The sequence below is a fragment of the Ammodytes marinus genome (assembly GCF_949987685.1).
Source record: "Ammodytes marinus genome assembly, chromosome: 2".
Lineage (NCBI taxonomy): Eukaryota > Metazoa > Chordata > Actinopteri > Uranoscopiformes > Ammodytidae > Ammodytes > Ammodytes marinus.
In genome coordinates, this window is record NC_137231.1 from 33008150 (window position 1) to 33020649 (window position 12500).

Genomic DNA, 12500 nt, shown 5'->3' on the forward strand with positions numbered 1-12500 from the left:
TATACAATTTTTATCTTAACAATCCATATATATGCAGATTTTTGTTTGTGTGTGTTGTGTGAAAAACAGACGAACAATAATTTTTGAATTTTGTATTTTGTCTTAGGCCTATTTGTTGTTCTGTATTTTTCATTTTATTTTTCATTTAACTTTTATTTATCCTCGAGAGACCAATTGAGGGGTGACCCTCATTTACAATGACGTCGAGTCAAAACAAATTCAAAACAACAATACAAACAAAATATTCAATGCAAAAACATCAAATACACAACAAGTGAAGAGAAGAAAAAACAAAACGATTGAAACATTTACAGAGTGGGGAAGAGTGGCAGCAATTAAAAGGCATAAAGTACAATATAGTCTAATTAAAACAGTTACAAGTAGAGTTTGGCAGATCCAAGATAGTCTGTTTAAATTGGCCAAAGGATATGAATGTATTTAGTTTAATTTTTAGCAGTAAGTTGTTCCAGGAGTCAGGTGCACTGAAGCTAAAAGCTGTCTTGTATTGTATTGTATTTGTGTACAGCTCTTTGGTCAATTATTGTTGTTTTTGAAATATGCTATAGAAAAAAATCTGACTTGAATGAACATATTGTGGGAAAAAACAGCAAAAAAAACAATGTACATATATGATTTCTTAATTTTTTTGGGGGGCAGTGAAAAAACTAAATGTAACTTTTTCTCCCCCCCCCTTTTTATAGACATCTCTACAGAGCCGACAGATTGCTGCTCCCAAAGGCGCGTTGAGCTCACACTTCTGGAGGTCGTGATGAGGGTGGATCTAACAGTCCTCATGCTTTTTCCTGCTCCTCCTTTATAAGCTTTAAAAATTACAATTATGCGTCGAAAATTTGAATGTTATTTTTCTTCTTGTAAAAAGGCTAAACAAGTTCTCGGCTGTTTGCGTTAGTTAAAACTGTTTAAACTGACGTCTTTGTATTTTTAAGAAATCGTCGACAGTCGCGGCTCAAATCATAAATACAGGTGAAACTCGAAAAAAATTAGAATATCGTGCAAAAGTTCATTTATTTCAGTAATTCAACTTAAAAGGTGAAACTAATATATTATATAGACTCGTTACATGCAAAGTGAGATATCTCAAGCCTTTATTTGTTATGATTTTGAATATTATGGTTTACAGCTTATGAAAACCCCAAATTAAAAATCTCAGAAAATTAGAATATTACATGAAATCAATAAAAAAAGGGATTTTAAATACAGAAATGCAGCCCTCTATAAAGTATAATCATGTATATGTACTCAGTACTTGGTTTGGGCCCCTTTTGCATGAATTCTTGCCTCAATTCCAATTCATTTTCCATGATATTCTAATAATATGAGTTTCACCTGTAGTTTTATGAATGATTTGGACTGTTCTGCTGTTTATTTATTTTATTTTTTTATGATGAATCCACCGTGTGGAGCGGCGAAAGATTTCTGGTCTGATGAGCTCGTCGTTTAAATCATCGCAAATGAAGTTTTATCCCACGAATTAAACACACATATACAGCTCCGGAAAAAATGAAGAGACCAGTCTGGATTTTTCTTCAATCTTCATCTCTACATTACTTATTGAAAATGCTCTTAATGACACAGAATTTTATTGTGAATTTGATAGAAATGTTGTCAGTAGTTTATAGTATAAAAACCAAAATGTTCATTCTACTCAAACATATGCCTATAAATAGTAAAACGAGAGACACTGAACATTTGGAGTGGTCTCTTAAATTTTTTCCAGAGCTGTATAATAGAAAAGTTTAACTGCTAAAATGAATGCTTAACTGCATTAGTCGATAGTACATGATCCTTTATCCTCATTGCATGTTATTACACAGCACAATTTGAATGATATTGATTTGATCGTAATGTTGCGAATAGAAATATAAAGTGAGGTTGCGTTCCGAATCTCATACTCTTTCTTTTTTCTATTCTACATACTACATCCGACGATAAAAAGAATCTAGTTAGGATGCAGTAGGCATACTATTGGGACATACTTTACTCTTATTTCATCATAACATTGCGCCTTGATCTTGCTTCTTGCTTTTATATCCGTCGCATCCCTGTTTGTTTTTATATGGAGGCTTCGTCTATGTTACGTCACTTCACGTGCGCACTGGATTGTGGGTCAGAATCGCCCAAATAGGATGCACTTTTCAACACCAACAATCTTGGCCGCATGAAGTAGGACATCCGGGTACTTCTAACCATCCTAAATCTGGCCATAAGAATCGGGACATCCTAAATCTTTTTTCTACCATACTATATAGTAGAAAGTATGCGATTCGGAACGCAACCTTAGTCTCTGTGTCACTCTGTATATAATGTAGATTCAACAGGTGTGTAACCATAACGACTGTAATGTTAATGTGTCTGAAATAAATCTCTACAGCAGTTTACTGGAGACTTGTCGTATTTTTGTTTTTTTTACAAAACTAAATTGTCTGTTTTGGTAACTTTAATCTCAAAGACCTACTTCACCAGTGGAAATATGAAGGTGTATTGAACTCTGAGATCCTATGTAGTATAAATGTGCAAAACATGTTAGAAATCGGTTCATCCTAGCCTGAGAAAAGGCAGAAAGGGTGTTTTATGGTTTCCCTGTCTAACCCTACGTTTGACCGAGCGTGACATCACACATGGTAAAATGTAGGGTTAGGATTAACAGGACAGCTGGGCCAAGGGAAGACTGAGGGAAGACTGAGGGAAGAAAAACCTCATCCATTATATTATAATAGTGATTTTATAATGATAGAACGCCGGTTCCGTATGGGTGAAGTATTCCTTTAAGTGGGGCAGAACAATTTAAGAGTCAGTGATTCTGGAAAACGCTTGTTGACAATCTCATGATACGCTACCTGTTCGTACTGTGTGCATTGAAAAAAAAAATCCAGTGTTGATACTCAGCCTAGGCTCTGTAAACGGGTACGTTGCTAGCATCCTCCAGAATAGCTGACTCCAACTTGAATCAGGTAGAAAAGCCTTGTAAGCAACATGAATGTCAATCACTGCTATAATAATAAAAACGACTGTGGCTCAGGTGGTAGAGCGGGTCGGCTGATGATCAAAGGGTTGGAGGTTCGATCCCCGTCCTGCCACCTGTGTCATGGTTGTTGTGTCCTTGGGCAAGACACTTCACCCACCTTGCCTCGTGTGAATGTCGATAGTTAGCCTGCTGCTATCGGTGTATGAATGTGTGTGTGAATGGTAACGTGGGAATGGCAACAGGTCTCCCTTGAAAAAGAGTCTTCGGTCTCAATGGGATTTACCTGTAGAAATAAAGGTTAAAAAAATAAAAAATAATAAAAACACACAAGTCTTATTTATTTATTTTTTTTATTTGACCTTTTTACAACTATGCACATTGAGTCGGTTTGATACATTTCATTCAGAGCAACAGATTCTCAGTTTGCCTATTATTATTATTAAACTCAAACTGGCAGCACAACTGTTATTCGCATTTCATTATTTATTCTTATTCTTTTCCTACTAAAGACATTATCATTGATCGACTGTGCTGCCCAAACTGACCCTGCATCAGTTTACAAAAATGTTTTCTCTCTCTTCTGTATTTGAAAATCAACAAGTCCTAAAAAAAAAAAAAAAACCTGAACAGACATCCTATACCACTTTATTTAAACCTGCAGTGTGTAGAATTTTGGGTTTTATTTCCTAGCAGATTTTGTAGAAAGTAATTATAATATCCATAAGTACATTTAATTTAGTGCATAATAGCTGTTTTGAATTATTATTTTTTCCCTTAGAAAGGGTCTCATATATGTCCATATTTCTGCATATCTTGGACCAAGGCCTAGTGCTGCCATCTTGAAAGTGTCATAGTTGGAATGTCATCAGGTGCATTGTTTAAAATTTAGAATTGTTCTTGTCCTTGAAGGCCACTGTAGCTTCTGTCATTATTCTAAAGGGTTGGGGTTACCCAGGGAGTGTTGCATTCTAGAACTTTGTAGAACTTTCTTGATGATGTCATGTTACACACTGCACCTTTAAATGATAAACTCAACAATACCCTGAAGTCAACATTTGATGCAGATTCGACCTCCAAATATTTTACAAATGTATCAACAGATGTCAAGAGAAATAGCCGAAAAATTCAAAATGAATGAGACCATTTTTAATTAATGTATGCTTTTTATTATTTTTATTTTCATTAATTAAATACGCTTGTGAATTGATGCAGAAGCCCACTAGCTTTGGCTGTAAACCACCAAATAAAATTAAATAAACCGTTGATGCAGATATTGATGCAGTTGCCACATTCAACCTGTAGAGGGCGGTAAAGCAAAACCCAGAGAAACTGAGCAGCGGATTGAAGCAGTTTGGTCGGTAAAAACAGTATTTCGTGTGTGTGTGTGTCTCAGGTGGGTGTCTGTCTGTCTGTGTCTCTAAGGTGTCTGCCTGTCCGTCTGTCTGTGTCTCTAAGGTGTCTGTCTGTCTGTCTGCCTGCCTGTCTGTCAGTCTGTTTTATGTGGCATCACCCCCCTTCCCTCATTGTTGAGTGTCGCCCTTTTCATGTGTCTGTACCTGTGTGTGTCTGTCTGTGTGTGTGTCTCTCTCCCTCTCCCTCTCTCTCTCTCTATCTGTCCAAGTGTGTGTCTGTCTGTCTGTCTGCCTGTCTGCCAGCCTGTTTTATGTGGCATCACCCCCCTTCCTTCATGGTTGAGTGTAGCCCTTTTCATGCGTCTGCACCTGTGTGTGTCTGTCTGTGTGTGTGTCTCTCTCTCCCTCTCCCTCTCCCTCTCCCTCTCTCTGTACGTGTGTCTCTCTCTCTCTCTCTCTGTGTGTCTGTCTGTCTGTCTGTCAGTCTGTTTTATGTGGCATCACCCCCCTTCCTTCGTGGTTGAGTGTGGCCCTCTCCATGCGTCTGTACCAGTATTTCACTTTGGTGTTTTTCATCATGTCGTCAAAAGCCTCCAGACCTTCCATCACCCGGAGCACACCAAACACAGCCTGGAGACACAGAGAGAGAGAAGTCATTATTATTATACACTACTGCCTTTCTGTGTGTGTGTGTGTGTGTGTGTGTGTGTGTGTGTGTGTGTGTGTGTGTGTGTGTGTGTGTGTGTGTGTGTGTGTGTGTGTGTGTGTGTGTGTGTGTGTGTGTGTGTGTGTGTGTGTGTGTCAGTCATTAAACATCCCACAGTTTTTCCCTCAGCGGTGAATTTTAATCTTCAACAGTAAAAAAAAAAAAAAAAAAAAACTTTATCCATACACCTGGTCAACCTGTGTGGATGGTTGGTAGTGTGTATAAATAGGTTGAACAGTTAACCATGACCATCCCTAGTTGTGTTACAGTAGTAAACATGAGAGGTGTGTGTGTGTCTGTCTGTCTGTCTGTCCCCCTCACCAGATCAGCTAGGTTGGGGTTGTCTCCTCCCATGAACTCTGTCTGTCTGTCTGTCTGTCTGCCTGCCTGCCTGCCTGCCTGCCTGCCTGCCTGCCTCTCTCTCTCTCTCTGTCTGTCCCCCCCCCCCCCCTCACCAGATCAGCCAGGTTGGGGTTGTCTCCTCCCATGAACTTCCTCTTCTTGCCGATGGCGGCGACCCAATCGTTCACGGCTTTATACAGATCCTCTCTGACATCATCCTGGAGGTTGTGTCTGCAGGGGGAAGGACAAGAATCAATATTAGTTTGGCATTAATTGTGTTTTGACTCCTGTCCTACTAAAATACCTACTTCAGCGGTGGGAATATGAAGGTGTATTGAACTCTGAGATCCTATGTAGTATAAATGTGCAACCATTTTAGAAATCAGTTCATCCTAGCCTGAGAAAAGGCAGAAAGAGTGTTTTATGGTCTCACGGTCTAACCCTACATTTTAACCATGTGTGACGTGACATCACACTAGTAAAATGTAGGGTTAGGATTAACAGGACAGCTGGGCCAAGGGAAGACTGAGGGAAGACTGAGGGAAGAAAAACCAAATTCATCGATTTTATAATGATTGAACGCCGGTTCCATATGGGTGAAGCATTCCTTTAAGATTGTTGTCAGATATCTCTGGTTGTGTCACTCACCGACTCTTGAGCCTCTTGGCGATGATAAACATGGCCGCCGCTCCGACGTATTTGGCGAAAAAACCTTCGAACGTTGAGAACTTTCCCTCGCGGACGATGTAATCGAAGGAGGCCAGCGCCTCGGAGGAGGAGCGGTACACGTTAGGAGAGATGAGGTGAACTAGCCAGTCATCGGCCCACTGACGCCACTTCATCTCCTCTCTGGGAACACACAGGAATGAGAAAAAGATACAGTTTATTATCTATGTTTGGTTAAAGCTGGGGTGGAGAATTTGGGGAGAAAATAGCAGTTGGGATAGAGATTTGCACAGTTGACAGTCCCAACAGCCAATAAGAACAGAGATTTTTTTTTTTTTCTTTTTTTCTTTTAAGAATCGGAGCCTCGCTCTGATTGGTCAAAGTGTACCGCTCATGTTAATTTTGACCAATCAGAAATCACATACCCCACCTTTAAGTTTTTCTATCCATTAATATGCAGGTTTTTTTCTTGAGAAGTTTTTTGTTTTGTTTTACTGTCACTGTCATAAAAGCAGCAACACATTTTTTTCGGGCCTGACAGATAGGGATTTTTTTTTTAGCTGAAGTCGATAACGATTTTAGAGAGTAAACCATTCCGCTTACCGATAAACATTATCTATTTGTGTTTATCTATGACATTAGATAAGCAAGCCGATACAACTTTAAATAAATAATAATTGTTTAATGTGAGAGAGATGAGGTCATCGGCCAACTGACACCACTTCATCTCCTCTCTGGGAACACACAGGGGAAACATGGGTTAGACTCTCTAATACAATATCTATGGTTATACTGAGACCCTGTTTCCACCTGGCATTAATATGTGGTTTTTAGGATCCGATCGCGCTAACTACAGGTGGAAACACGCTCAATGCGCATTGAATGCGCATTGAAATTATCCACATTCGGAGGTGGTTTGAGACCACATATCCACATACCCATTAACAGTGGAAACACGTATGTGTATCTCATACACATTAGGCCCCGCCCACTCAACTGCGGCGAGTGACTGGTAGGAAACGCGTACTCATTCACGCGACAATTCACGTCATAAAAGCGCACCGTTGCTTGATAATTTCTCCATGGTGAGATGGCAGTGTTGCTAACTTAGGCGACTCTTTTTTCAAAAAAAGCGACCAATCTAGCCGCTTCTTCTGGTGTTAATGGTGACTTTTGGAGACCCTGGCTGTCGCTAAAGCATGTATCGCTCTTAACTTCTAAACGAGCAGCGGGACTCCGCGGCAACTCCCCCCGGTCCCAGAGCACTGAGGCGGCAGAGTCCTCACGCAGCAGCCCCTCCCAGCTGCAGTCAGAGCAAGAGATAAACAACTCTCCGCTCTAGTGTCCCGTTTGCATCCCTATTAGCAGTTATAGTAACCCTCGTTTACAGTCTATCAGTAGTGCAAATAAAGATGTTATACAGTGCTATCGAACAGAGAGCGAACTGCATGACGAAAACAAATACGTAAGGGATAAAGTATAGCGAACGGGTCACTTGCTAGAAATAAAGACCGACAAGCTGAAGCAGCTGACGCGATAGTGTACAGTTTGGCGTTCTAGGTCTACTATAGGCTACTGACGAAAATCACACAACACATTGCATCTATTTATTAACAATTATTTCCGGCAGACTAGGCAAGGGCGCCGGTTAAAAACAACAGTATAAGCGGAAATGATGTACGAGCTGATTTCCATACAGCGCGGGGAATTCGAATCCGGATCGCAAACGCGCATAGAAGACGCATTGTTAAGGCCAGGTGTGAACAAGCATATTACATTTACATATAACGATCGGATTCCTCAGAACCACATATTAATGCCAGGTGGAAACAGGGTCTGAGAGACTAGCCTTTCAAAGTCAAAAGTCAAGTTTATTTCTATGGCACATTTAAAAACAACATCGGCTGACCAAAATGCTGTGCCCGATACAATATATTTTGCTGATTTGTCTTTTGTAAAATGTACGACTTCATTCTAGTAGTTGTAGGTTACAAGAATCATAAAACAAAGAAACACACGGGGAAAACAGCGCCAAATTTGAAAAACTAAAAATGTGTTAGGGAACAATTTTGAAAAAATACAAAATCATGTTTGCAGTGATTACATTGTGTCTCCCCCCCAGACTAACAACATACTTTTAACCACAAAACTTTTTTTTTTAAATGTTGCAAAATCTTCTTCTTACGACACAGCGATTATTAAACCTTTTGAAACCTTTTATTTTATTCAGATTCTAACTATGGCCTGATTCTAACCCTGTTGTTGTGGCCTTAGTAAATTAGATTAATTTTATTTTTTTTAAGATATTTTTTTGGCATTTTTATGCTTTATTGATAGTGTAGAGACAGAGTTGAAATGGGGCAGAGAGGGGAGTGACATGCAGAGAACGACCGCGGGCTGGAATCGAACCCGGGTCCGCTGCTGGCCGAGGCCCATGGGGGTGGGGGGGGACGCTCTACCAACTGAGCTAAGGGTGCCCCTGAATTTGTTCTTAATGACCTGCCCGGTTGAATAGAGGTTACATAAATAAATGTACTTACTTCTGCATGCCCTTCTCTGGGTAGGTGGTGGCTGTCTCCGTCTCACTCAGCATCAGCCAGTACTTGTTGGCGTATTCTGTCACTTCTTTCCCTCTGTCGTTCTTTGACTTCATCTCCGGGTAACACATGAGGATGTCGGAAATACTTTTATCCCTGAAAGGACAAAAAGTTCATATTTTAAAGGGGCAGTGCACAGAAATATGAAAAGTACATGGTTAAATTACTATGTTTAGTTAAACCTGCAGTGTGTAGAATTTTGGGTTTTATTTTCTAGCAGATTTTGTAGAAAGTAATTATAATGTCCATAAGAACATTTAATTTAGTGCATAATAGCTGAAAAAAATGTTTTGAATTATTATTTTTTTCCTTAGAAAGGGTCTCATATATGTCCATATTTCTGCATATTTTAGACCAAGGCCTAGTGCCGCCATCTTGAAAGTGTCATCGTTGGAATGTCATCAGGTGCATTGTTTCAAATTTTGAATTGTTCTTGTCCTTGAAGGCCACTGTAGCTTCTGTTATTATTCGAAAGGGTTGGGGTTACCCAGGGAGCGTTGCATTCTAGAACTTTGTAGAACTTTCTTGATGATGTCATATTACACACTGCACCTTTAAGTTTTCATCCATTAATATGTAGATCTTTGTCTTGAGAAGTGTTTTGTTTTGTTTTACTGTATTCATATAGCAGCAACAACCTTTTTAAATTTGCTTGTAAGGTTTCTGAGACTCAAGGTATAGTGTTTGAAATTGTCCATCAAATTTGACGACATTTCAAAATCAAAGCTAACTATTTGCATGGACAGATTAAAAAATATATATATATATATGTGTTTATAATCAATAACAGAAAATGTAACATGTTACTAAGAACATGTTGCATGAATGTCATTTTAACATCAAAGGAATACTTCACCCATACAGAACCAGCGTTCTATCATTATAAAATAACTATTATAATATAATGAATGAGGTTTTTCTTCCCTCAGTCTTCCCTCAGTCTTCCCTTGGCCCAGCTGTCCTGTTAACCCTAACCCTTACTGTGATGTCACAAGAAGGAAACTGTAGGGTTAGACAGTGAGACCATGAAACACTCTTTCTGCCTTTTCTCAGGCTAAGATGAACCAATTTCAATTTTTTTTGCACATTTATACTAAATAGGATCTCAGAGTTCAATACACCTTCATATTCCAACCGGTGAAGTAGGTCTTTAAGGTTACTTGTGGCATGCTGTTGGGTATGTGTTGCATCTGTCAGGCTTATAAAGATAACGTTAAAAAACAATATAATATCAATAAAAATTTAAATAATAAAACATATTTTCAGCTGTAACTTACTGGCTGAGTAAAAACGTCCTGAGGGAGCTGATGATGACGGAAGAGTCGTTCAGTTGCTGTAACAAAAAAGAAAAACATTTTTAATTAGAAAATTATTAATTGGTAGTTTAAAGGGATATTTCACCCAAACGGAACCGGCGTTCTATCATTATAAAATCGCTATTATAATATAATGAATGAGGTTTTTCTTCCCTCAGTCTTCCCTTGGCACAGCTGTCCTGTTAATCCTAACCCTACATGTTCCCATGTGTGATGTCACGCATGGTAAAATGTAGGGTTAGACAGTGAGACCATAAAACACTCTTTCTGCCTTTTCTCAGGCTAGGATGAACCGATTTCTAAAATGTTTTTTCACATTTATATCAAGAAATTTAGAAATCGGTTCATCCTAGTCTGAGAAAAAAGGCAGAAAGAGTGTTTTATGGTCTCACTGTCTAACCCTTTACATTTTCCCATGCGTGACATCACACATGGTAAAATGTAGGTTTTAGACAGTGTGAAAAGTAGTATATATTTCTTCTCACCTTTTCTCCGTCGACCATGAGAATAGGAACCTTCCTGTACTTGGACCACTTGAGCTCCTGCCTCATGACGGGGTTGACCTCTATGATGTCATAAGGGAGGCCATGGTAGTCCAGGAAGGCCCGCACCTTACTGCAGAACGGACACGTCTTGTACTGGTAGAGAGTGAGGGACAGACCCACTGCGCCGGAGGCCTGGAGAGCATAGACAAGTTAACTTACTTTATTAGTCATTGGTTACATTGAAATGTATCTTTCCGCTGTCTAAATGGGGCGACTGTGGCTCAGGTGGTAGAGCGGGTCGGCCGATGATCAAAGGGTTGGAGGTTCGATTCCCGCCCTGCCACCTGTGTCATAGTTGTTGTGTCCTTGGGCAAGACACTTCACCCACCTTGCCTCGTGTGAATGGCGATAGTTAGCCTGCTATCGGTGTATGAATGTGTGTGTGAATGGTAACGTGGGAAAGGAAAACAGGTCTCCCTTGTAAAAGAGTCTTCGGTCTCAATGGGATTTACCTGTATAAATAAAGGTTAAAAAAAATAAATAAATATGTCTAATCTTTAATCTTGAAGTATGTTCTTTGTTTTTACTTTCCAGTGTCTAATCTTGATGTATTCTAATCTTGCCCCTGTAAAGCACTTTGAGTGGCCTTGTGTCTGAATGGTGCTATAGAAATAAACGTGCCTTGCCTTCATACACTATTAAATAAAGCCATCCATTGCATTCCATTCAAAACAAATGATGATTTACAAAAGACAACAAACCATTCAGCACTCTGCACGTGTACTCAATACACTTTGTATCGAGTACAAATCCCACAAAGTTTTACATGCAATCATCTTATCTGAAGGTATTAGTGTACACCACAACACACACACACACACACACACACACACACACACACACACACACACACACACACACACACTTTGTGTATTCATTATAGTACAGCGTTTGTGTTGCAAATATAAATCAAATGTAAATCGAGTGCATCCCAGTTTCAGTTAACGTGTATAAGCAGCAATCCAGAATCTACAACAACTGTCATTTCACAACGTTCAGGTGTGTCAGGTTAGTCTGCAGACAGGTGAACTGAAAATCAACGAGTCCCCTTTAATTTTTAACCTTTCTCCAATGGATATCAATTAACCCCTGTTACCATGGATACTAATTGATTAAAACAAACGACATTCATAATTGAATTCTAACTCACTTTGTGCGGCTCCTCTTCTGCCAAATGCTTGTGCTGTTGCAAACTGAACTTCACCGTTTGGTAGAGTCCAACACCTCCACCGAGCAGGAAGGCGGCTCCCAGCACTTTCCCTCCCCGCCCAGAGAGCCTCTCCAGCGGGGAGCGAAGGGCCGATCTACCGGTGGTACCCATGGCCCTCCTGGAAGTAATATAAACATTGTTAGACAGCAGGAGAGACCGCCCGACCTTAGAGAGGTTTGAGGCGCAGGTCGCCGCCATGCTGGAGTTTACGTAAAGTCCCAGAATGCAACGCGAGAGGGAGGTGAGAGGCAGATGGGTTTTGACGCCCAGAGTAGGGACTGACAGGCGGCGTGGAAAATTCCTTTTTATAGCATGGATGGGTGGATGGATGGAGCTAGTATAACGGTTTTATAGAGGCTATGGAAAACAACATGAGTCAAGAGGGGAATATATGTGTTTTTATAGACTTTTATTGTTCTAGTGTGATGCGTTCAATGTCTCTGTTAATCTGTGCTCTGCTGCAAATCGAGTTTCACAAATTGAAATACAAAATTATGCTACCACATATTTTAAATTATTTTATACATTTATTCATCTATTCAAACAAGATTTTTTTTAAATATAATATTTTTATTCATATTTTTAATAATAATACAATTATAAGCTTTATTTGTATGGCACCTTTAATACAAGAAATGCAGCTCAAAGTGCTTGAAAATGATCAAATTACATGTATTACAAGCGTCACAATAAAATGAAATGAACATATATGACAGTAATAGAAAGACAGATAAAATAATTAAAGGAATCAGTCAATAAAATACATTTTCCATAACGTAA

The 12500-nt window shown here is 39.4% G+C and overlaps 2 protein-coding genes across 3 annotated transcripts in view; one reads left to right on the forward strand and one right to left on the reverse strand.

Moving 5' to 3' along the window:
- gle1 (GLE1 RNA export mediator) overlaps positions 1-2349 on the forward strand; it is a 19472-nt gene extending 17123 nt beyond the window's left edge. Inside the window, exon 17 of the mRNA XM_080036938.1 lies at positions 702-2349. Coding sequence (XP_079893064.1) covers positions 702-770 — 69 coding nt within the window. The 3' untranslated portion in view covers positions 771-2349. The remainder of the gene's footprint in view (positions 1-701) is intronic.
- Positions 2350-3361: 1012 nt separating this feature from the next.
- ptgesl (prostaglandin E synthase 2-like) overlaps positions 3362-12500 on the reverse strand; it is a gene marked incomplete at its 5' end in the record, with an annotated part of 9771 nt that continues 632 nt past the window's right edge. Inside the window, 7 exons of one of the 2 annotated variants that reach the window (XM_080037832.1) lie at positions 3362-4968; positions 5500-5617; positions 6035-6235; positions 8593-8745; positions 9927-9982; positions 10451-10642; positions 11661-11838. In XM_080037832.1, the coding sequence (XP_079893958.1) occupies positions 4819-4968; positions 5500-5617; positions 6035-6235; positions 8593-8745; positions 9927-9982; positions 10451-10642; positions 11661-11831 (1041 nt within the window). In that variant the 3' untranslated portion in view covers positions 3362-4818. Of the gene's footprint in view, positions 4969-5499; positions 5618-6034; positions 6236-8592; positions 8746-9926; positions 9983-10450; positions 10643-11660; positions 11919-12500 lie in introns of those variants that run through there. The other variant, XM_080037831.1, reaches the window with a different exon arrangement.